The sequence below is a fragment of the Argiope bruennichi genome, chromosome 4 (assembly GCF_947563725.1).
Source record: "Argiope bruennichi chromosome 4, qqArgBrue1.1, whole genome shotgun sequence".
Classification (NCBI taxonomy): domain Eukaryota; kingdom Metazoa; phylum Arthropoda; class Arachnida; order Araneae; family Araneidae; genus Argiope; species Argiope bruennichi.
Window position 1 is genome coordinate 2423914 of NC_079154.1, and position 25750 is coordinate 2449663.

General features: G+C 29.6%; 1 protein-coding gene across 2 annotated transcripts; it reads right to left on the minus strand.

Annotated features, from left to right (window-relative positions):
• Nucleotides 1-435: 435 nt before the first annotated feature.
• LOC129967046 (mitochondrial chaperone BCS1-like) lies at nt 436-25744 on the minus strand. 2 transcript variants are annotated; one of them, XM_056081685.1, is made up of 8 exons: nt 25724-25744; nt 13864-14228; nt 10759-10898; nt 5744-5938; nt 4085-4148; nt 3826-3995; nt 2622-2739; nt 436-739 (listed from the first exon to the last, which is right to left on the minus strand). In XM_056081685.1, exons 2-8 carry the CDS (start codon nt 14181-14183, stop codon nt 451-453), a joined length of 1296 nt encoding a protein of 431 aa, XP_055937660.1. In that variant the 5' UTR covers nt 14184-14228; nt 25724-25744; the 3' UTR covers nt 436-450. The 2 variants fall into 2 exon arrangements, with proteins under 2 accessions (XP_055937660.1, XP_055937661.1); XM_056081686.1 differs by lacking the exon at nt 25724-25744 and adding an exon at nt 17486-17615.
• Nucleotides 25745-25750: the final 6 nt, after the last annotated feature.

The window sequence follows — 25750 nt, forward strand, 5'->3', positions numbered from 1 at the left end:
TGTTAATTAGCTTAAATTATTTCAATATCATGCAGCAGTATATATTTTGAATAATATGAAATATATTAATTCTTGCATAAAATTTTCTGCCTTTTCATGTTTAAAAAATTAAATGCACTCCAAATATAAATGGCGCTTTTAAATAAATGTGTAGTCAAAGGGTTAAGTAACAGCAGTGAAATCTTTATCAAAATGCAAACTAATGAATATGATAAATAAATTATTATTCTATTCTCTATCTTTATGTTATATAGTACAGTAGAATATTTATATATTAAAAGTGCTCCAAACATTATTCAGATTTTTATAATTCCGGTCTTATTTAGAAAATACTGAAATTATTCCACTTTGATATGTGAAAAAATATGTAATTCATATACAAATTGGAATACACAATAATTATCAGCTACAAAAAAAAAAAATTTATTTTTAAAAATTTATAATTTTCATTTATAAATTTACAATTTTTTTTTCATTCTGTAGAGATTTGATTTTCCCAACGTTTTCAATGATTCCTTCAGGATCATTTTTATAAAACATGAATAATCCTTGTACTTCAGCCATACTCACTTTCTGAACTACAGTTCTGACTGCTTTTGCAAAATCATCAGCTGCATTACTGGAGGCTGCAGCTTCAGGATAAAATCTTTTATACATCAATTTTAACTGATAATCTGTGGCATAATCTATAAGCTGTTTGACATCCACTCGTCCTGGACGTACTAAGGCAGCATCTAACCTATAATTTAGGTTTTCAGAAAATTAAGCTAGTCAAAAATTACTTTAGATTTTTAAAAATTACAATTTAAAAAAATCTTCAATGTAATTTTTCCGATTTATCTGCTGTCTTTATACAAAAAAGAAAACCCCTAATCTATTTGGTTTCTATGAAACACATGTTACTCGTTTTATTTTAAATTCTATATTTATGTATTTGATAATGCATTTTGAACAAATTTAACATAGTGTTGAAATTTATAAATTTTATTTGGTTGCGAAAATATAAAAAAAGGCACTTTTTGTATTTCTCAGTAGATGACAGCAGGATTGAGTAGTAATATGTTAAATAATTCTTAAAATAATCATTTTATTTTAAGATGCATTTCAAATTTGAATTGAGGTTGTCTTAGTTTCAAAAAAAACTTAAAGTTTAGGCTTTCTTTTAATAAGTTTTAAAATTTAAATATGTTTATGAATGTTAGTTATGAGTAATTAATTTCATTTCTTTCTCTTTAATACATAACTTTTTCAGTTATCCAACAAAATGGCAATAATCATTAAGTCCAAATGCCATAAAATGACAGTTGCCCTTTCTCCTTCCTTCTATTGTGATTACATTTTTATAATACCGATGACATTCTAATAACTTTAATTTCGTTATTTGTATTTATTATGATAAAAATTGCTTATTCACTAAAATAAAAAAATTTAAGGAAAATGAATTTATTTACAGAATACCCTTTATTTTCCCCAAATAATTATATCATATTTTTAAACAGATAAAAGTTACTAATTGCTCATATTTGTGTTTTTTGAACTAAATTTAACATACCCATATAAAAATATAACTCAACTACATATTTAAACTATTTATTTTCAATAACTGTCTTTAATGAGGATCAGCTGGTTCACCTGGGATATTGATTACATTTGATTTTTTTAATGCATAACTTGATGTTCAGGTTTCTTTAGCAAATTCTAGATATAAATATTTGATAAAAGGAACATTAATCTTAATTTATCTGTTCTTTTTTTGCATGAACCTTCGTAACAAAGTCATCAAAATCACATGAAAATCTTAGCTTTCTTCATTTTCTAATATTTAATTTCACTTATTCATATGCTGTTGATATCAACTTTAAATTCGTATGGAGCAATTGATGTAAATTATATATGTAAGTATGAAAAAACAACAATGTTTGATTAGAAACAAAACTTAAATACTTGATGAAACATGAAAACATTGAGTTTTAATATTAAACATTGTGCCTAAAAATACTTTTTTAAATTAATTTATTATTAGGTGAAAATAATATTAGAATTATATTTTTACAATTTTAAATTTGATGTAAAAAAAGTTGTTGTGCAATAATTTGTTATTGCAGGAAAATGTTACAATCTTATTCAATTTTTAATTAATTAAAATTTTTAAAATCACAATAAGGTGCTATTTTTTTCTATCCTCCAAAGTATATTTGGATCAAATTTGATCATTTTAGATCAATTTTTCAGCAATCGGTTCTCCTTTATTAATTACAGAAAATGATTAAATACATCATGAATAATGTGTATTCAATTCATGTACATTACCTAATAAGAATTTTATTTATTTCTTTATCCCAATTGCAATCCCAAACAAAGGTACTCTCAAAGATTACGGCAACATGATAATTTTAATATTCATCAATATCGTCACACTATGTGTTGTCGCTCACTTGATTTCTTTAAATTAATAATTGATTAATACTTATTAACAATATGTTTGTTTCCTATATATAATAATTACTGCGATTGAAAAATATTTTTAATGAGCCAGAGTTATAGAGCATATTTCCCTCACCTTATAGAAATCAAGAAAGGGAAAGTTCAAGAACTGTTTCAAAGATATGCTTGATACTTACCTTTCTTCATAATTTGTTGTCATAAATAAAATGCGAGCTTCAGCAGAAACTACTCCATCCAACATATTTAGTAAACCACTAAATGTTACTCTGTTAAGGCCATCATAAGCTATTTGAGCTAAAATATATATATATAGATATTCAACCAACGTTTTATGAAAGATTTTTTTTAAAAAAACTTTCATAAAGTTATTTTAAAGAAACTATTTATTTACAAAATTAGATAATCCATTGCAGATTTGCTTTGCAAATATCTTGGATCAATTTAAAAATAAATTAGAGTCCTGAAAGATGTATGTTTTGGTGATTTTTCGTCAAATGCGGTAATCCTGACAATTACTGTGATCTTAATTGTATGTGTTATCATTCCTTGTGGTTATATGAGATGGCAAACTTTTGAATTGTAAGCAGAATTTAGGCTAGCTTGGCGAGAAATATGTTTCTCTCTTTAATATCCTGTTCTTTAGTTTCATATTAAATGGAAATACTGTTCTAAATTGTATAATAGATATAAAGAATTCTGATGGGTGTGCTATGGCCTAAAAGTAGAGAAATAAGCAAAATCGGTTTCAGTTGTTGAGGTGAAGATTTATTTTGCGACATCTCTCAAAGATGAAGTGGCAAGCGACACTGATGATGTACTGAAACATCACAAGCTTTCAAACGAAATAAAAATTGAGGAAATGGATACAGTGATGGGGGGGGGGATAGGGAACCCTGTCATGATTTTATCCCATAGAGAATGTAAAATGAAATAATGATTTAGAGAATTCTTTTGAAAATAGATGGTGATGGGTGAGAAATGACATGGTCATTGATGGCATATCCAAGTGTCTTGAAATTTCATGTAAATTAAAAATTAGATAAATGGTTTGGAGCTAGGATATTTGTTCTTTGGTTGTCCTAATTTATTTAAATATATAAAAGAGATGTAAATTATTAAACATTTGCTAAGCTTTTTTTTGTTGCCAGGTGTTACGCAGGAAATCTTTAGCAAAATAATGAAAAAATTGTGATTTAGATTCATTATTTATTCAGAGAAAAAGTAGAATAACTATAAAATAAGTAAAGTTAGTGATTGAAAAAGAATAACTTATTGCTTTAAATTAAGGGTAAACAAATTCGTAGAAGAAAATTCATAAATATATAAAAATAATACTAATATTTTCATTGTAATTAGAGGATCAGATTATTGATTTCATACCTGCTGTGGATTCTTCTCTCTTTACAAAAGCAGCATCGATATCTTCAAGTAAAATAATGCTTTGCTGAGGAGCTACACTCATCAAGTATTGCAATCGATCATCCGTTAAACCTCTGTCACTAAGATTTAGAACACAAATGCTGTATTCTAGTTCTCCAGCTAAGGCCGTACTATTTAAAAAAAGAAAAAAAAAAGATAAATATTATATTTGAAAATCGTGTGTTAAGCATCTTTCAGAGAAGAATATTCTATAACTTACATAAAACTACTTTTTCCACATCCTGGAGGGCCATGTAACAAATATCCTCTTCTATATGGTATACCTAATGAGAAACCATTTTTCAGATAATATGAAATCAGACAGTTTGATATACAAGAACTGTTCAATATATAAGTGATCTCAATTTTATTAAAGATAGCAAAAAAGCTAGAAAAAATAAATTAATATTGCATATGTAATAGGATAAATGAAGAATAAATGATACATGTTTCACAGTTATAGTGTCACTGCTGTGGCTTAGGCAGGTATAATAAGTAATAAATATGCTGGAATTTTGCATTTAAATTTTTTCGGCAGAAGCCTTTGTTGATGCTACAGGACGCAATGGGGAATTTGTACTCCCCAATACAATTATTTAAAGAGGGAATGACAATCGATTTCAAAGGAAGGTGGATCCGACGTTCTAGTAACTGAACTTGAACTAAAATAAACATCAACGCTACTACTGTGATAGTAAGTGAAATATATAAAGAGGCATCAAAAAGACTGGGCACGTCATTGGGTGCCCCTCACACGTTCCTAACAGAAAATTGCACAGGACTGAATGTTTGTTCGCAGTGAATTCCGAAACTGCTCATCTTTATCTTTGAAAAATCAACAGTACATGTGTTCTACCGTCCTCTTTGCAGCCCTGATTCGTGGTATGCGATTGTTTCTTTTTACGGATTTGAAGTCATCAGTAGCAAAAGCTGCGGAGGCGATTTTGAAGGGTCAATCAAAAACTGGCTTCTAGAATATGAAATAAAAATGAGGTAAATGCTATATATGTAATGGATAGGAAAAAAAAAAAAAAGCACCATCAAAATTTGAAAGATAAGCATTGATAGTAAATATTTTTTTACTAATTTATAATCAGTCTTTATTGAATAACTTTAACATGGCCATGAAATTTATAATATACTAAAATTTATTTTGCTATATTTGGTCCTTGTCAACATATACATTTAAAAAATTTACGTTAATAGCAAATTGCTGTTGTTACACATATTTAAATATTGCAATTTTAAAAATAAAAAAGTAATTAATAATAATATAATGAAAGAAAATACATGCATAAATAATTACATTTAATTATTAAGATGGCTTTCTTGATGTATACATTTTTAAATTTGCAATTACGAAAATCAATAGTAAATTTAAGAATTAAGGGCAAAATATATCCTTTTCAAAATGCAGTTGCAGTGCAATGATGAGTTACAAACAAAATGAAGCTGAGATGAAAATATACGAGAAAATTGCATCTACCTACATTTTAAAATCTTAAAAAGCTCAATTTAGTGTATTAATATATGGATAAAATGTTGAGATATGAGTGTAGTACAGTTCTATTGCTACCAGAATATTGTACAATTTCAATATTCTAGAATTTAATGCTTTCTGGGTGTTATCTAAAACATTAGAGAGAAATAAAAATAATTACATTAAAACTTATGTAATAATATGAGTCCATGCAAGTTCATTCTGGTTGGATACAAATTGCTCCAATTCACTTTTTTTTCAATGTTATTTAATTTTTATCCATTTATCATTATCCTGTATTTGAAAACGAAATACTGATATATTATGTACAATTGGGTATTTTAGTAAAATTAAATACATGTACAAGATCACAAATATTTGAGCAACTTTCAATTTTACCTCTTTCACTGTACCATTGCGGAGTGTTAATGAAATCTTTTATGTCATTAAGAATGTGCTCTGCAACTCCTTCATCTAAAATCACAGATGAGATTGGCCTGCGTTTGCGAGGATGCCCAAACTGCCTCCATTCTGAACCCATTGCAGTATACATGATTGTTTTCCCCTCCTCTCGTTTCAAAGCTAATTTCCTAGCTAAAAAAAATAAAAAGAAATTGATGGCGAGTATTTCACTAAAAAATGAATCAAGTTTCAAAAGAATTTTCTTTTATATTTAGCATATGTCATTGTCTTATTTTCATTTCTCCAGTATGTTCAATCAAGAATTTTCCACATTTCAAGCTCATTTATCGGGAAAAAAAGTATATTCTGTATTCACTACGTTCATTATTGGTAGACAATAAAATGAAATATAATATATAAATGAAATATAATATATAAATGAATATATAATTGCATATTTTGGTCTCAATAGCATACAAAGGGTAGCAATGCTTAAAATTCAAGGGAAAACCTCGACGAAATGAATTGCGTCGCTGCGTGAACACATTCTGTGGAAATACATGACCCATAAAAATTAATTTAAAAAAAGCGAGAGACATAAAGAAAACTGAAAATATGTACAAAGGGTACCTAAAAATTTTGCGATATGACGCAACAACGAATCGCAGGCAGCTGCTTGTTGCTACGTGTTGATATATGTTCATACTTGCATAGTAGCCGCTCCGCCAAGTTAAGTGATTGTTTGAAGTGACTGCTATGTCATCATCATCAAGAAGTGAGATACGGGCAGTTTTGCGATGTAACTTCGCGCTTGATTTAATGTGAGCCAGTACATAGAAAAAAAATAGCTCTTACATTAGCTGATGTATGTTCACATCGTATATTTATATTCCGGTCGTACAGAGAACTTCAAAGGGGAAATTTTAGTCTGAGAAGGCAAGACTGTCCCAAATACCAATTATGCAGGAAAATGTTACTGCTGTGAAAAAAAAAGTGTGTGACGAAGAATATGCGAGTGACCTGTTAACACAGAGGATACTTTGGACCTAAAAGCAATTCGCTGGATTCTCGAAAAATGAGCAAACTTTGTTGGTTTGGGTACAGCGTAGATAGATTGAAGAGCAGACGACACGGCGTCTGACTTGGTGCCCGTGAGATGCTAAAATTGTATGTTAGGGGCTATCCCGGTAAATGAACAACATTGGGCTATACTATTATGATGTGCCGTTAAGATTCAGAGCAAAGTTTAGGTCTTTCGTGATGAGGACATGTCCGTGGCGACCTGAAAATCCCGATCTGTAAAGAAGAAAATGATAGTTGCATCAAATCTTTCAGATCGAGTTCATTTTGGATAGAGTCACAGCTAAGCGGTATACTGAATGATGCTAGCCTAAACTGGTCGAATCTATAAAGAACCAGCAGCCAAAATCAGAAACGGACGCGTGACTCTTCCAATATGACAACACTCCAGCGCCACTCATTGCGCCAAAGCTTGCACCGAATATTTGAGCATTACAGGACTGAAAAATTCTTGAACACCCTTCTTACAGTCCAGACCTAGCTTCCTGCAACTTTGCACAGTTCAGGCATGTGAAAATAAAATTGAAAGGGATACAGTTTAACAATGTTTAGGAAATTCTGAAGGATTGGGACAACGAGTGTGTTATACCCCCTAGTGCAGGGGTGGCGAACCTTTATGAATCAACGTGCATTTTTTTTCTAAAGAAATGTTTAATGAGGTATAGCGTGCCGTCAAATAATTTTGACTCGTGATTATTGGGATAATAATAAAACTAAATATTAGCAACTCAAAACTCTTTATTTACTACGAAAAAATACATTTTGCACTGTATAGAAGTAAATGTTTTAGTTATACGTGTCATTCAAATGAAAGTAACATTAGTGTGACTTCTTTCGTTGCAGATTAGATGACAAATAACTTATATTAGGATTGTAAGATGTTACTTTTAGCAGAATGCATGCTGAATTGGAGTCATCTGCCAAACGGTTTCAAAGAGAGTCTTTAATGATACTCACCTCTGATAATAATCACTCGTAGGCATAGGTAGATGAAAATATGGTTAAAATAGCAGGAGCCAGCTTTTCAAAACAGTTAAACGTGTCTGGAATCGAATTCCATGCTTCCAAAATTTCGTTACCGGCATTTTTATTTGTATTGCTTGTTAATCTATTTGTTTCAATCAATACCTTTTTCTTGTTTCAATAATTTTTTGAATCTATATCAGTTGTATTTCAAATTCTTTAATTTCCAACTAATCGAATTGGGATTAATTCAATTTATCAAATGAAGTCACATCAGAGTAAATAATAAATTTGAGCGTTTCCGATAATTCTTTGAACTGACAAAATCTCGCTGAAAATTCCTTGATTAAAGAATCAATTTCGGAAATAAATTCTTCAATAACTTTTTCTTCGTCTGGTTTCTCATGTAGATCTAAATCTTTGATATATATATATATATTTCAAATTTAGGAAGTACTTGTATTTCTTGTAATTATATCGTTCCTGAAAACATGCAGTCCAGCGTCAAAAGCGCGAATGAGATCCATCATGACGATTACTGTTTCATTCGTGCCTTGAAGCTTTACTTTCAATTCATTGAAATGTTGGCACCTGTCTGTAAAAACATCCATTTTGAGAGCCACATAACATCCAACAACTGTGAGTATCGTTCAATTTCTCCCTCATTTTGCAGAAACAGTCCGATTTCTTCCAAGCAGTCAACAAATCTTTGAAGTACGTTCCCGCGACTCAACCAGCGAACATTATTATTCATTAGTAAGCCATTATACATTGAGTTGATTTCATGCACAAAGCCTCAATTAAAGTGTTTTCGCTTACTTTAAACCATTTCTATTATTATTAATTTCGCTTATTTTAAGCCTACAACGATATGAATTTGATTATTTTTGTGACAAACCATAGTCCATTATATTACGCCTGTTTGAAATAAACTAATGAAAACATTTTTCCCGCAATATTTGGAGCACCATCAGTTACTGAAACAACTCTTTTCAAATCAATTTCTTTCTCAGCAAGCGAATTTTTAACAGCCATACAAATGTATGTGTGTGCGTTTTTTAAATGGAATGAGAACACTTGCGTTTGTTCGTAATACCTTCTACCGAATTTTGTTATTTTGATCGGCGGCGTGCCCAAAATATTGTGTCGCGTGCCATCGGTGTATTGAATATGTCAGGAATGATTTTAAAAATAATCAAATCGGCAAAAATTAATACGGCTATTAAATTAATATTATTAAAGAGACTTTTTTTTTCTTTCTAAATTTTGGAACGATGTAAAATTTGTTGACAGCAGTTATATTTTCGGAAGTTATCGCAGAAAAATGTTAAAATTCAATTTAATTTTTGATTAATTAAAATTAAGCCAATTTTTTATTACTAATTTCACAATCTAGCGTACAATAGAAAGCAGTTACCTGTTGTTCTCTATGGTACCGACGGCTGCAACATTTGATAAATTTTCTTTCTTTGCAACGTTTGATAATCTTTCAAGTAATTTGTCATCATTGGCACTTATCCACATATCGATGCCATTCAAAAAATTAGGATGTTGTAGTTGCATTTGTATTTAATAGTACCTAGTAGATACTTTCAGTGATGCCTTAACAAAATGGAAAGTTTTATCATCTTCATTTATTCGTTGGTACAACACCAGAACAAAGTGAATGTATGAACTGATTTTTTTCACTCCGCAACTCGAGGTATCAGCTTCTCTTCATCTGTATGCACAGGCAATAGGGTATCGGAGATGGTGGCTTTAAAATGAGTTTTGAAAATTTCCCATGTTATAAGCACACTTTCATTGATTTCATATCATTGTCTTACTGTGTCGATTATGAAGAAATGAACGTTTAATTGTTTTTTCATGTCATCCCAACAATTGCACCTAAAAATTTTGCTTAATTTTCTGTATGTTGGTTTGTTTTTGCAGATTAGCGGGGTTAAAAGAAAACTATACCGCAATGAATATAGCGAGGCACTTTTAGATCTTACTTTATCATCACCATTTTGCGGAATTCATGCCCGAGTCCTTGTATCCTCCGACTTCCTTGTAATTCCAATTTGAGATTGGTCACCAAAAAATCACGAAGAAAATACAATTTTAGAAAAAAATTTGGCTTATTTTAAAAGATGAAGTAAAAACAAAAACACTCTCATACTCTAGCTACAAAGTAGGTAAGGGTAATAATAAAAATAGATAATTAAGGTAAATAATGAAATATTCTATTCCTTGCGAAAGTTGAGAAAGAAAAAAATGAACGAAAGTAATTTATTTTTTTTAATTAACTGCTTATTTAAAAGTGAAAAAGAGGTCAATAGAAACATTTTATTTAAAATTAGATTAAATATTCAAAAAAGGGAATTGTTTGATCACTAGAAATCGATGATTTGTATGGTTTCGTTCATTAATGCTTTTTTTCCCCCCGGCTTTTTTTAGTTACGAATGATCTGAGCCAACTAAGTATGACACTATTGTTAAGAATATTACCTGCGAACTCAGCCTTCTGATAATAAAAATATCAAAACCATCACTCGTTTAGAACATTGCTTTCCAAAATAGCATTTTTTCCGATTAAAACGTCTGCTCACAATTCAATTTTGTTCAGAATGGAAAAAACAGAAATACAAAATTACTTCCATCCAAAAGTGCAGACAGCTTTTGGAATTTTCTGAAATTGATCATTTTAGCTTAATGTTACCAATGCTTTTTTCTGCTCCTTTATTTTAATTTAATTAGTTTTCTTCACGCTATTAAATTTGGTCCACAAGAATTTAATCAATTTCAAAGTTAGAAAAGGAAATAAGCATAGTTTTTATTTATACTTTTTTAAATGCGGTAATAGGATAATTGGCAAGTTATTTACAGAACAAATTTATTAGGTTATTACTACAGCTGTTTCATTAAGATTAAAGAAAACTTTCTTTAACCCCATAATAGAAAATTTCTGGGGAGGAAAAAAACCATACCTTCATCCAGCATTTGAAAGTATAGTGATTTATTTCTTCCTAAAGCTGTTAACGTAACTGTCTCCCAAGGAACTCCCATATGCAAGTCTAATGTTTGTTGTTCTCTGTTTCTTTCCACTCTTATCCATGTTTTGTTATAACTAAAAAAAGACATCATTTATGTGAATTAAAGGGGAAAAAATAACACTCAAAATTAGGGTTATTGAAGCCTACTTTCATACTTTGTCTGTTTCATGACCCTCTCATAATTAGAAAAAGAAACACGTTTAAAAATGGTATAATAATAATTAATACAAGTGTTAAATAATATGACAGGAAATTCAATATAAATATTAATAAGCAAAGTTTACTGAAATTTTTAAGTCAAGATGATTTTCTTGATTAATTTTACTCCCAAATGTTGAAGAAACTGAAAAGAGCATTACTGTAAAAGTTCTCACTGCCCTAGAATTGTTCTATACCACTCCATTTCGAATCGCAACTAGCAAATTAAAAGGCCCGGTTAAAGATTCAAGAAACATTTGGAAAAAAAATCTATCTCTGGTCAAAAAATTACACACATGAAAATCAACAAAAGCATGTTTTAAACTAATTATATAATTAAAAAATTATTAACATTTAAAAAAGGGGGAAATATTTATGAAAAATAAGTACCAATAAATTCTATGTTCATAAAACATTTTTATCAGTACTGTCACACTTAACAAGGGGTCAAGATGGATTATGTCACACTAAACTCATTTCTGTTTAATTCCTAATAAGGAATGTTGCTTCATGAGAGCAGGTGATTTAAACAAATGTGTGTGTGTGTGTACTCTATTAACTGCTGCTATGTTGCTAATTAACTGCTATAACAATTTGCATAATAGATTAATTATGGATAATACTTGCCTTGATAACTTTTTAAATTCTAATAAGAAAATTTACATTATTTCAATGTTCTTACATAATTTTATTCTGAATTTTTCTTCCATTGTTGATAATCAAAATATAAAGATTTTGCTTTTTTTTTTCTCTTACACATTAATTAGGTTTCCTTTTAAAGTATGATTATTACAAAAATTTTATTAGTACTGTGATGATTACAGATAAGGATTAAACTTTTTAAAAATAAATAATGAAAATTTTTCATAGTTAATGCAATTTTATTCATTAATTTTTTTTTTCTGTGGAATAATTATATGCATAAAAATACGCTATCACGCTTTAAATTTGAAGTTTAGCTAATGTGCAAAATTTTGTGTTGAATCAGTAAACAGAAATTCTCTTAAAATATTACAAAAATTACTAAACATTTTCAGTAGTCTATATACACACACAGACAAAGAAAAAAAATTCTATGCTCAATGATGTCACTAATTCATCTTATTTATTTTATGGATATATTTTGATCAGTAAGCAAGTTATAGTTATCAGTTGCAATTTAATCACTTTCTGTTTCAAATGAAAGCTGAAATTTAAAGTGAGATGATAGATGGAAAGAGAACTAGATAGATATACAAAATAAAGAACATAACAGATATAAGTTTCCTAAAACAGAGCGAGTTAATATCTAATAATATTTGAAATTTAAAAATATTTTGTTGATGAGTAGCAGGGGGGTGGGTACTACTAAAACCAAGTAACAAATAAAGGCTTCTATTAAAAATTTTCTCATACAATAATCTCAATGAAGCATTTAGTTGCCAGAGGTATCTAGTATCAAATAAGACTGAAATATCGTCATATCTGAGTTGAAAGTACCTTACAAATTAAAATATATACTAGGTACTTCTAATAATCACCAAAAGAAAAAAAAAATTATATAGTTGCACTCTATAGAACAATAAATACAATGCTGACTTAGTTGTTTATATATCAATCCATAACCATTTATTTCAGTTTTGAAGCATGAAATCAATTTATTAAGTACTAATATTTATACATATGTATAAGATTTTATTTTCAAATATTTTTGTTCCTTAGGGTTATATGTTAGGGTATATATATTTTTATTCAAAAATTCTGTTAATACATAAGATTTTTCACAGGCAGAGCAAAACAAGATGAAATCATTCATTGAAAGAAGATATATGTTTAAAAGGAAGTGATGTTATATTCAAAGCAAAATAATATGCTAAATTTATCTAATAATTTTTCCTTTTGGTACAAAAACAGCAACAAAATTATTTGTTAATTATACACTAATTTATTACTAATCAGTTTAATCAGATTAGGGCAATAGAACTAGATGAGTATTGCTTGCTTGTGACATGTGCTGAAAGCCAATTTATTATTATGGTAATTTTTAATTCAAAGCAAATAAATATCTAATGCCCTTTCATGCAAAATAAATTAAACTTCAAAAAGTCCTCCAAATAAAAATTAGTCATAATGATCTCTAAAATGTTTGGTTACAGTCAAAACTGGAGTTTCTTTTAATTTGATGCTATATTTCAAAGTGGATACTATTATATAAAATTAGCATATGATTGAACTTTATAAACAGATTTAAATATTACGTATTTTATTTTGTACTTCATGAACTTTATTTGTGACATACAGATCCTTTTTTAAATCTAAAAAATAATTTTATAAAAAGGTAAATTAAAGTGCATCAATTAATTATAATTGATCACTACATATATCAATTTGTTACAACAAAATTTACATAAAAGAATAATATAATAAAAAAATTAGACAATTTTTTGTAGAATTATTAAAAAATATAGTTTAGTACAAGAACTGAATGATAAAAAGAGAGTTTACAAAAGTTTTTCTGAGCATATAAACGATCTAAAATTGCATGGTATGCATCATATACATTGGTCAGATATATCTTAATGGTAATGACATCTTAAGAGTAAAAAGGGTAGGGTGGGGAGCTTTGTTCTGATGATTCTAATAACATTGTTTATAAAGTGGGATTCCAAAATTCCAGGAAATTAAATAAAAAAATTATTTGAATAAATATGACTGATCTATTAAATATCTATTACAAAATTGAGTAAAGATATACAGATTACTAAAAATTATTTGATACTTAATGTTTACAAATAATTTTTAAAGAAATAATTTAGACATCAAAAAATAAAAGTTAAAAGTACCAAATATAAATAAACTTACTAAAAAAAGTGAGTTCCAACACTAGGTACAAAATCATATGAAGTAGATATTTTTCCAGTATCATGTTGTTTAAACGTTGTTTCAACACTAAGATGCTGTGTATTTTTGGCATTTAAAGTTATCCACTGAAGTAACCATTGGTAACTTTTATCTCTACAAGGCACTTCAAGAGTCATCATACAATGGCGGCGAAAGAGTATCATTCCAAACATTGAAGCTTTTCTAAGAGCAGCAAGGCCAGCTCCAACACCAACAAGTCCAAATCCAGCACCAAAATATGGATTGTTTTGTAGGGATGATAAAAAGTCAGACAGGGGCATTGTGATTCAAGTTAAGATTGGAAAATGAAATCAGTGATTAAATATCTAAAAAAAAAGCATATGTAGTAATGTTAGAAATCTTTCTTTTAATTAAACAAAACAAAATAAATAATTTGCTTGAAAATTCACTAGAATAATTATTATAATGAATGTAAAAAAAAAGAAAGAAGATCACACATCATTTTAGAATCAGAAGGAAGAAAATATTGGAAAGCCTTTCTCTCAAGAAATTTAATTCAGTTATAAAGAAAAATAATTTCAAAATGATTGCTGCACCAGATACAAATAAATGGTGTCTTAATTTATCAACAAATCACTAATTGTTTAATATATATGTTTACAAAAATTTGACAGCTCTCCATGTTATGAATACATCACACTAACTAATCTGAACCAGGAATAATAGCTTTTTTTATTATATATCTTGTTATGTTTACATTCATATTAAATCAATTGACATAAACATCACTAAAATATCTAAAACATTTAATAAAATCTCAGATACATTTCATTTTAGTAATATGTTTCCAAAGCATATTATTTTTATCAAAAATGTTTTCTTTATAATGATAAATTACACTGACAAAACTTTAAAAAACCTAAAAGTATGAGAAATCCAAAAAATAATAGACTTTAACAAAAATTCATATGACTATCTTCCATATATATATATATATACACACACACTATCTACCAATAAGTAATTGGACTCCTGTGATAAAATACAATTTATTCATATTCAATAATTGGTAGAACCTCAACCTGAGGCAATTGCAGCCTTAACCCTCTGAGGCATGCTTTCCATTAGTGTTTCGATGATGGACAGAACTATTTTCTTCCATTCGGTTTAGAAAAGACATGTAAATTCTTTCATTGATTTTTGATGGTTGCTGCACCCCTTAATTTGGTGATTGAATTCATTCCCAGAGGTTTCCTATAGGATTCAAATCTGGACTTTGAGTAGGCCAGTACAGTAGGTTCATCCCATTGTCATCATGCCAATCAATGGTGGACTTCGCACAACGAGTTGTCATACTGGAAATAACAATAATCCAGCCCTTAAAATCGCCACAGCGTAGAAAGCACATTATTGTCTAGAATAATAGAGTAAGAGTCGACATTGAGTTTACCATGAATTGGGATTGAGAGTCCCAGTCCATATCACAAGAAACATCTCCAGACCGTAATTCCACCTCCACCAAACTTTACTGTAGGCACAATGCATTTCGGCAAAAGTTATTCTCTATGCATGCACCAAATCCAAACTCTGCCATCCCACTGGTATAGATTGAACTTTGATTCATCACTCAAGAGAACCTGTTTCCACTCATCTACAGTGCAATTTTGACATGTCTTGCACAGCCTCAACCAAGCAGAGCGGTTGGATTTTGTAATCAAAGGCTTATGGATAGCAGCATGATCATGGAAACCAAGCAAATGTGCTTCCTTACAGATGGTATTTATCGAAATGACAGTCCAGGATGCTTGTTAAAACTCCTGAAGTATGTCCACCATCGGTTTGGTGCAGTTTTTTGGACAGAATTCGTTGATCTCTATCTCTTAGTCTTGTGGGTCTGCTGGGTCAAAACACATTCCGGCAATCACTACTCACCTTCCATTTCTTAATCACAAAAGCAACTGCCAATTTTGGAATGTTTATCTCACTAGATATGTTCCTTAAGGATCAGCCATTTCTATGATATCTGATTATTACATCTTTCTCTAAATCAGACAGTTCTGAATTTCATAGCATTATGTATGCAACTAATGCCAATGCTGTTTTCTACATAAGTACAGAAGGCGTGATGTAGATCAGAACCACAGATATCCTCATTTGCATGTTTCCACACACACACACACACACACATATATATATATATATATATATATATATATATATATATATAACTGTGGCCTGCTTTCCAATGAGGCAGTTATCTAAGACTACTAAACTGAATAGAAGATGGAGGCAGGACAATTTTTTTTAAATTTCTCAGCCTAATTGTTAAATAAAATGATTAAAGAAATTAATTATTTGTAATATATTTGAATATTAATTGGTCATTAATGTTTATGGTATATGTCACTTGATAGATGATTATGCAAAATAATAATTTTTAATATTGTGTACATTTGAAATTAATTATTTTAAGATTTCTTTCTTTAATTACATTTTTATGATATCTATAATAAAAAAAAATATATGAATAAAGCATGTGTTTCCATAAAGCCATCAAAATACAGAAATTAACTAAAATAAATCATTATCATGTTGAGTAAAATTAGAAATGTGAATTAAACTGCCTAGTTATTTTTTTAAAAATGTAGCACCACCTTGCAATATGAGTTACCTAGAACCATAACATCACCACTAAATTTGTGCATTAATGTCCTAGTAATCACAACTCTAAATATATATATATATATATGTGTGTGTGTGGAAGTTTTCAATGCAATAAAATTATAATTCTTTGAGAAATTCCAAAGATTATATAACAAAATATAAAAGGATCTTAGATACATTTCCATTATATTATATGCTATATATGACATTTTAATTATAGCAAAGCTTATATAACTATTAATATATATATCTAAATAAAAACCATTAACTTTATGGTTTGAACTGTAAAATCTAGAAAATATGTTTTTATAGGTTTTGAATTAATTACCAAATTAAATATAGATTTAGTATAACAAATCTTATCTAAATAAAAAATTAAAAAAATGTCGATTCTATAGGCATATACCATATCAGAGTACTTTGCAAAAATACTGAAAAAATAAAAAAATAAAAAAAAAAAATTTAAAAAAATTTAAAAAAAAAAAAACGTAGAAAAATAATCTTTAACACTTGCAAAGAAATAATTGAGAAATATAGATGTATATAAATTTCTTTCAGATAATTTAACAATTATAAATGTAAGTTTCATATTAAGTTCCTGCAGTATTTTAAGGATTAATTTATTTCAAATAGCGATATACAGCTCTCCCAATTACTTTTGCATTAAAATTTGATACTATAATATAGAAAAATATGAAATTCTGATAGGTTCATTTATGTTATATATTATACACATGAACGGAATACAAAGACAGCTCTTTGTGTATTTAAATTAAAACTAGTAAAAATAAAAGTAATGCCAACAAATTAAAGTGTTCACATTGCTTTTCATAGCTATAATTTCTTTTTTAATAACTGAAAAAAAAAAAAAAACCTCAGAAGCCGGTTAACCTTTGAGTTATGTAACTAATAATATAAAATTTTTTGGCAATGTTGAAAAAATAAAATCGTTATTTACTTAATAATATATCTCACTCCTAAAAATATAACAAAATCCAGCGACTAGATCTTGTTTATGGTTGCAGTTGAAATCGAAGTTGGAGAGTGTTTATCATTTAACGCAACTTACATGGAGGCTGCCATATTTGTTTACATACAGAAATCTTCAGGTCTTGCCAGATTCAAGAAACAAATAATTATTAGATCTATCGGAAGTGATGTTTCGATTTCGACTGAGGAATTTTGCAGCAATATCCGATCCGAATACCAAAAGACTTCATGATTATTGTATAGCATTCAGAATATCAAATAATAACATAACGGTATCATGTGCCTGCTCATGATGTCACGTTGATGCTCTACTTGATTATGATCTTTGTTTTTTAATATTTTGTAAGTGCCGAATGGCAACTGTAATAAAAATGGAATAATGTTATGGTATTTTGAGAATGGCTTTTGAGTAGAGTTTTTTACTTTGATGATATTAATAAGCATGATTTATGCCATAAATATATATTTCTGAGAGAAAATTTGGGAAGTTAAACAAAGAGAGTATATATTTCAACTATAAAAAACGTTTGTGTTAATGTGGAAGAAGAGAAGTTTCATCCATTTTATGACTACACAAAACATCGAGTTTTAATATATTTCTGGTTCGTAAAGTACAAAGTACGAAACGGAACAGCCTTGTACTTAGGGATGACGAATATTTTACGAGCGTAACCAATATCATAAAGTCACACTAACCAGTGATCAATACTTTTCAAAGAGGGTTGTGATTCAAATCCTTGATACGATCGTATTGGTGATATTTGGAATACAGGTTTTTAATCATGATAGAAAATAACAATCGATACGATCTGTCCAAATGGGAGCTCTCGAGCAAAACAGAAAGGGAGAAATGTGTGAATGGGTTGAAAAGTGTGTGGTGAAAGATTATAAGCCAGCTACGCTACACGAGCAATTGCTTTTGTATTGTGGTCATGGTACTGGGCTGCGAACCACAAGGTCCCAGGTTCTATCCTCGCTCATAACAAATACGCTACATTGGTGACCCCGGACGATGAACCTTCAACATTCGTACAGCTGTTGTTGCGCCATCTACCCGCAACCAAAGTCGTCGGACGCACTAGACGCATCAGCAACCACTCACTCACACACGCTCGACATAACGCTTGGCACTACTCAAATGGGTACAGGTGCATTAGAATCAACAGCTAAATATATTACCACTTAACAGCCATATCGTTCGTCACACCGGAGGGAGAGTCTGTGGTGAAAGCTTATAAGCCAGTTAACAGCTTAGCTACACGAGACCCAGTACATTGTGGTCATATTACTGGGCTGCAAACCACAAAGTCCCAGGTTCTATCCTCGCTCATAACAAATACGCTACAAGTGAACGGACCGGTTATTCTTGGAATTATCGTATCATTGAATTGCATATCACTGAAATTTATCAGACTTCACTGGAAAGTATGAAGTCGCCGCTCCACTTCATGAGAGTGACATTGACTTTCCGATATTCGCATTTGACGATACTCTATTCCATACAAATCATTTTCAATTGATTATGACGACTTTGATTGCATATATTCGGTTTACTGCTGGCCCATCTATTGATAGAATGTAGAACTAAAGTAAACATTTTAAAGAAATTACATATATGTTTAATTCAAATTTTTCAGAAAATGGTTTACTCAAATAAAGAAATTAAATAAACAGTTTTGAAGAAAAAAACCAAATTTAAGACGTAAGCTGAAATAGATAAATTAATTCAATCACACGTTACTTAAATTAGTAAATTAAGTATTAATTTCAATTAATAAATTTTATATTTAATATAATTTATTTTATATTTAATTTTATATATAATAATTTTTAATTAATAATGATTGAAATAACAGATATTTGAAACAAATATTTAAAAGTGGTAATAGCAAAATTATTTGTTATTCACAAAAATCGGGGATTATGCATCCCTACATCAGGATTCATAGCATATTAATCTGAGAAGGATTAATTTTATATTAATAAAGTAAAAGGAAATTTTTTTTATAAGTTGATTATTTTCCACGCATTATACAACAAAGAGGTCTTATATTCTTTTTTGTTAAAAATATTTTGAAAAAAATGTTGCCGTGTAAATATTTCTCATGCAAAATACATACTTTTATGGATGTGATTACATATATCTTTGTAAATGAAATCATTCATTTCTTCTATACAATTAGAAAGAATCCTTATACGAATGGATTATTCTAAGCATAACTAATTTTATATTCCTTTTATAGGCGTTTTTTATTCTTTAAAAAGTATGTTTAAAAAATATAGACTTTTTTTTTTCTAAAATGTCTGTTTTAAATCTAATTTTTAAGGATGGATGACGTAGTTTATCTGTTGCGGTTAAATGAAATTACTTTTAAAATTGAAATTCTCCATTTCCTACATTGTTTAATATTTGCTGCATTGTTTACTACTTTGAAGTGTCACATATTGGGCAAGATAATGCCCTTTTACAGATTTTCCGCCCAGTAGGAATGCTAATTAATTCCCCGCCACCTGAAAGCAGTGTCAGTGTTGCTTCTCGCGTCGGATTTTCGCTTTGTGAGAAGAATAGATCCTTCTTTGTTTTCTATTTCTGAGAAAAATTAAAATTGCCTTGTAGTTCTAAAAGGCATCAAATCTGTGTGGGAATTGGTAATCGTGTTTCATATAACACTGCATAAAACTTACGTAAAAAACAACAATAAATATTTATAATTTTTGCTTTGATAAAGTTCTAGTTGTTAATAATTAACTGTGTCTGATCTCATGGATTTCTTTTAAATGTTTAAACTGATTAAAAATTTTTATTATATTGAATTGTAAAATTATTTCTCGAAATTAGCGAGAAAGATTTTATTCCTGAAACAAACACAAAAAATATGTATAGATTTGTATAACTTTAAAATAACAAAACTATGTAACTACCATTCCAATCTAAACTCTAAAATTTTCAAAAATCTAATTTTCTCACAAGTTAACAGGATCAAAAGGGTCTGCAATAATAAAAGTTCCTATATTGAAGCATCAAACAACCTCCTTGAAAATTTAATTAAAAATGAATTTCCTAGAAATTACTGTAATGTCAATTTTTTAATTAAACAAGGTATGGTTTGGGATTAATCCTTTGGCTTAAATAAAAATAGAACTTTCCTTGCATATTAGATCACTCAATAGATGGCGCTGGGAGCCTACATTCGTTTACATAATTTACCGTTAGTTTTTTAAAATGCGAGAATCACAATTGATAGCTTAAAATTTCCTTGACTGTTGATGGTATGTACTGGCCTTTTCGTTTTTAATTTTAGTGCTATTTTTTGTTTTTATTGTTATTTTTGTTATTGTATTTTTACTTTGTGTGGTTATTTTCTTCTATTTGTTGTTTTTCCTTTCTGTTAAAATGGTATATCTCATGGGCATAATTTCAGGGGATTTTCGGGTCACGAGGAATCATTATTAGACAAATGTCTGCATTTCCTCACAGAAAAAATCCCTTTCTTTGAATCCCTGCCTGAGGGTGACTCTTGAAAAAGTCTTCAGGCCGGATTCTTTTATATATTTTTTATAATTTTTTTGGTTTAATTTTTATTTGATTTTTTTGATTTTCCTATTAACTTTTACTTTTGTATCAATTCATCTGTGTTTTAGAAGTAGCTGCAATTGCGCTCTCTAAATACTATGAAGTTCTTTTTTGGTTTTAGTTTAAATAGGTAATAAATTTTAGTTGCGATTTCGAAACTGTTTTGTTTCGTTTTCATTTCAGTTTCGTTTTCAAACTATTTCTTACTTTAGATTGGTTATAGATTTGTATATATATTTTTTAAATTTATTTCTAGTTCAGCTATTAAAATATTTGTACTGTCTTTGTGTGTGTGTGTGCGTGCGTGCGCGCGCGCGCGCGCGCGTGTGTGTGTGTGTGTGTGTGTGTGCATTTTTAAGAATAGGTAAAACTGATTTGATTTCATAGTATCGAAAAAGCAGTATTGTTCGAATATTTTATAACCATAAGAATTAAAATCTTACTTATTTACTCTGCATTTTTAATTTTTATTATACCACATGCCTTTATAATATTCACTAAAATGTTACGAATACTATGTTTGATTCTCGTAACGTCCAGAAAAATATTTTTACTGTATAAAAATTTTTTTTTCATTAATAGCCTTATTCTACCACACTATTCTGCAAGTTTACCGTAGAAGGACTTGGGATTTGAACGTTTTCACAATTTTTCTATAGGTTAAATTTCCTGCTGCATTGCCAATAGTATGAATGTATATATTCATAAAAATAAAGAAGATACTAATTTGCTTTTGCAATAAAATTATAACTAAGTAAGAATCTTATACGATGTACAACTGCGTTAAAATTCAAATTATAACAAATGGTATTATACAAGAAGCAACAAATTTAATAATTATTATCACTACTTGGAATGAAGTTTACAAGCAAATAAAAAATCTTTAGTGACCATCCAAATGTCATTTAAACACATTTTTTCAGAATGCTCTATTAACTTTATTTTTTGCATAAAATTGTATAGTCTCCAACGATCTTCATTTAACTTTTTTTTTTTCATTAAATCAGCTACATTATATTTTGTGAGCATTTTGAATTGAAATATACAATAATCACAATCAAGATTAGTGAATCAAATATATTCACCAGCGGTTTTCGAAAGAGCTTCTTAAAAAATTATCAATTTAAAATTTGGTGAACAATAAAATAAAATTATTCTGATTATAATTTTTTTTTATTATTATTTAAAACTAAAGCTTTTAAAGAGGCAAGAAGCCGAAAATAAAATAAAATTGCAAATATCAGAAAGAGTGGTGTAGAAAAACATATTCAAATCTCCACATTTAGAAATTGCCTATTTAAATTAAAGATATTGATCTTTTTCAGATAGAGTTTTTTTCCAGAATAAATATTTTTCTGTGGAGACTTGAGTCCAAAAGAAAACTTGCTTCCGTGCAATGAAACAAGCCGTGTGTAGCTTACAGAGATAGTCGTTATTATGCGATGGGATAGCGATAACTCGGATCTTTGTGAAATAGGTAGCGCTCTGCTTGCGATCAAAAGGTCCCGCCACAACTGTTTATGGGGGGTCTGTTCCTGGAAAGTGCATCAGTGGGTAAGGGACTTTGCTTGATTGAACTCTTGTTCGGGAGCTTCCATTGGACAGATCATATTGATTGTTACTTTATATCATCATCCAAGACCTGTAACCGAAATATCACCAGTATCAAGGATTTGAATCACAAATCACTCCCTTCTTTGAAAAGTATTGATCACCGATATTTGTGACTTTTTGATATTGGTTACTTAATAACCGTTAGTAAAATATTCGTCATCCTTATCTTCGTGGCCACTGATTTGAATCTATTAATTTGATAAAAGGAAATTCATTAGAATTCTGAAGGGGTTTCATAAAACGACTTTAAGCTATGTCCTGATAACCAGAAACAACATTGACAGAAAGGCAGAGATGTATAATCCACGATTTTTTGAATAACAAATAATTTTGCTATTGTCAGTTTTAAATATTTGTTCCAAATATCTGTTATTTCAACCATATTACTAATTAAAAATTAGAAATTAGTATTAAATATAAAATTTATTAATTGTAATTAATACTTAATTTACTAATTTAAGTAGAGTGTGATTGAATTAATTTATCTATTCCCGCTTACTTCTTAAATTTGTATTTTTTTCAAAACTATTTGTTTAATTTCTTTATTGGAGTAAAACATTTTCTGAAAAATTTGAATTAAAAATATACTTCATTTCTTTAAAATGTTTACTTTAGTTCTATATTCTACCAATAGATGGCGCCAGCAATAACCACAATATATGCAGTCATGTCACAAGCAATTAAAAATGACCTTTATGTAATAGTGCATCATCAAATGCGAATATCGGGGAGTCAAGGTCACTCCCATGAATTGGAGCGGCGACTTCACACTTTCCAGTGAAGTCCCCGCTCCGATAAATTCAGTGATATGAAATTCAATGATACAATAATTCCAAGAATAACCGGTTTGTTCACATTTCAACCCATTCACAAATCGTATCGATTGTTACTTAATATCATGATCCAAGACCTGTAATCGAAATATCACCAGTAAGATCGTATCAAGGATTTGAATCACACCCTTCTTTGAAAAGTATTGAACTGTCGCTTTGAGAAAAATCCGTCGTTATCAAAAATCCACTGAGCTCTTGATCCAAAACTACCATTCCAGCGTTTGGTTAGAGAAATCACTCAGGACTTCAAAACTGATCTCCGATTCCAGAGTTCTGCTGTTATGGCTCTCCAGGAAGATAGTGAAGCTTATTTAGTAGGCTTGTTCGAAGATACTAACTTGTGCGCTATCCACACCAAGAGAGTAACTATCATGCCTAAGGACATTCAGATCACTGATATTTGTGACTTTTTGATATTGGTTACGTAATAATCGCTCGTAAAATATTCGTCATCCCTACTGAAAGGGATTACTTTGAACGAGATACAATAAATTTATAGCACTTATTTTATGTAACCATTCTGAGTACTTTTTGATCACAGAACCATTTTTAAATTTTCAATCGATTTATACAGTTTACATAACAAGCACAACACTGGAAACTGACATTTAAATTCCTTTGTTGAGTTTTGTAAAAATTCAGCATTGTGCTTTTTTCTTGCGTCGTCTAAAATTGCAACAAATCTGTTTTTAAGCTTTAGTTTTCAGCTTTAATTTTTTAAAAACTAAATTACATGCAAAGTCAATTATAATTGTTTCTGCTTGTCACAGTTTGATGATACAATCATTTTTTGACAATAATCGAAACCATACCGGTAAACTTAAAATGGACATTTCTTGAATCCTGATTTAGCTTCGTGTACAGCTGCATTGTGGTCATTTGTACTAATAAAATACCTTACGGCATCATGAATTTGTTTTAATTGTGTATGGATTGCTTTGAACTTTCATTATATTGTCTAATTTTACTATTTACAGATTGCAGTTGGCCAAAGATAAGATTTCCTTTTCCTCAATCCACCAAGGGACACTCGGGAGTTGCAAATTAGTGGCCTGTTCAGATTTGCCTTCTCCTCTGGAACTATTCAAAATATTCCGACTTTTTTTTTTTTTTTTTTTTTTTTAAATAGACGACATTCATGGCGAACAATGTATGACTTTTGAAACCCCTTTAACCCTCCTGGAAAGAAGTATCACAAGCTTTAGAGACTTGATGCCGGACGTAGTTCTTTATTTCCTGTGGGAAAGATTGTACTGTGGCCAGTGATGGTCTTAGGATTCAAATTTACTTCAGGCTATCGCGATAACAATTATTTAACTATCCATGATGCTGCAGTAAGAAGGGGTCTCCGTTGGGGTTTTAAAATACTTGTGATGCATATTATCAAATTAAGAAATGTAACAATTTATTATTTCTAGAGTTGGAACTAAAGGTACAGAGCCTATCTTTAAATATGATTCCATCTTCTTTCTACTGAATCGGGTAAAAAATTCGTCAAACCTATGCTGGAGTAATAGTTCAATAGGGCCGTTTCAAAGTGTGTAAAACAAGTGTCGTAGAAGGTTACTAAATATCACCGAAATGAATTGCAGAAGACTGACCATTTGAGAAGGTAATCAAAGGCTTTATGTTTGTGTTGTATTCTTTAAACAATAACATTATCTTTCGTTTGGTTCTATATTTGGACTTTGAAGATAACAATTTCTGATATTTGATGGAGCTATTTCCCTCTTTAAATTAAAGCGCCCTTAACCAAATGAAATTTCTGTTATAGGTTCAGCAGAAAAACCTTTGAGACCACCACTATACTAAACAGTGTCACTTAATTTTCAATTTTACAAAATATAAAAATAAGCATGTAACCTCTGATGATCCCAGACGTCCGAGTGCATCTAAATAGTGACCTTGACAGCATTATCTACAGCAGATGGATCTATTGAAAAGTCCTTGGCAGTTGCGGTTGTAGTCTGGTTTACTCCCCCCCCCCTAAACTATAGGGAGAAGAAAATGAGGTTATAACAATGTTTTCATTACGCGTAATTCTCAAGGCAAAAACAATTCACGAACTGGTTTTCTTTGTTCTCCCAAAATATAAAGGATATACATTTCACATATATATTTTTTTTCAAGGACCTTGATTAGACTTCAATTTTATTGCCAATGAAATGATTCGAAAAGCTCTTACCTATCAGAAAGGAACTGGAGGCAACTA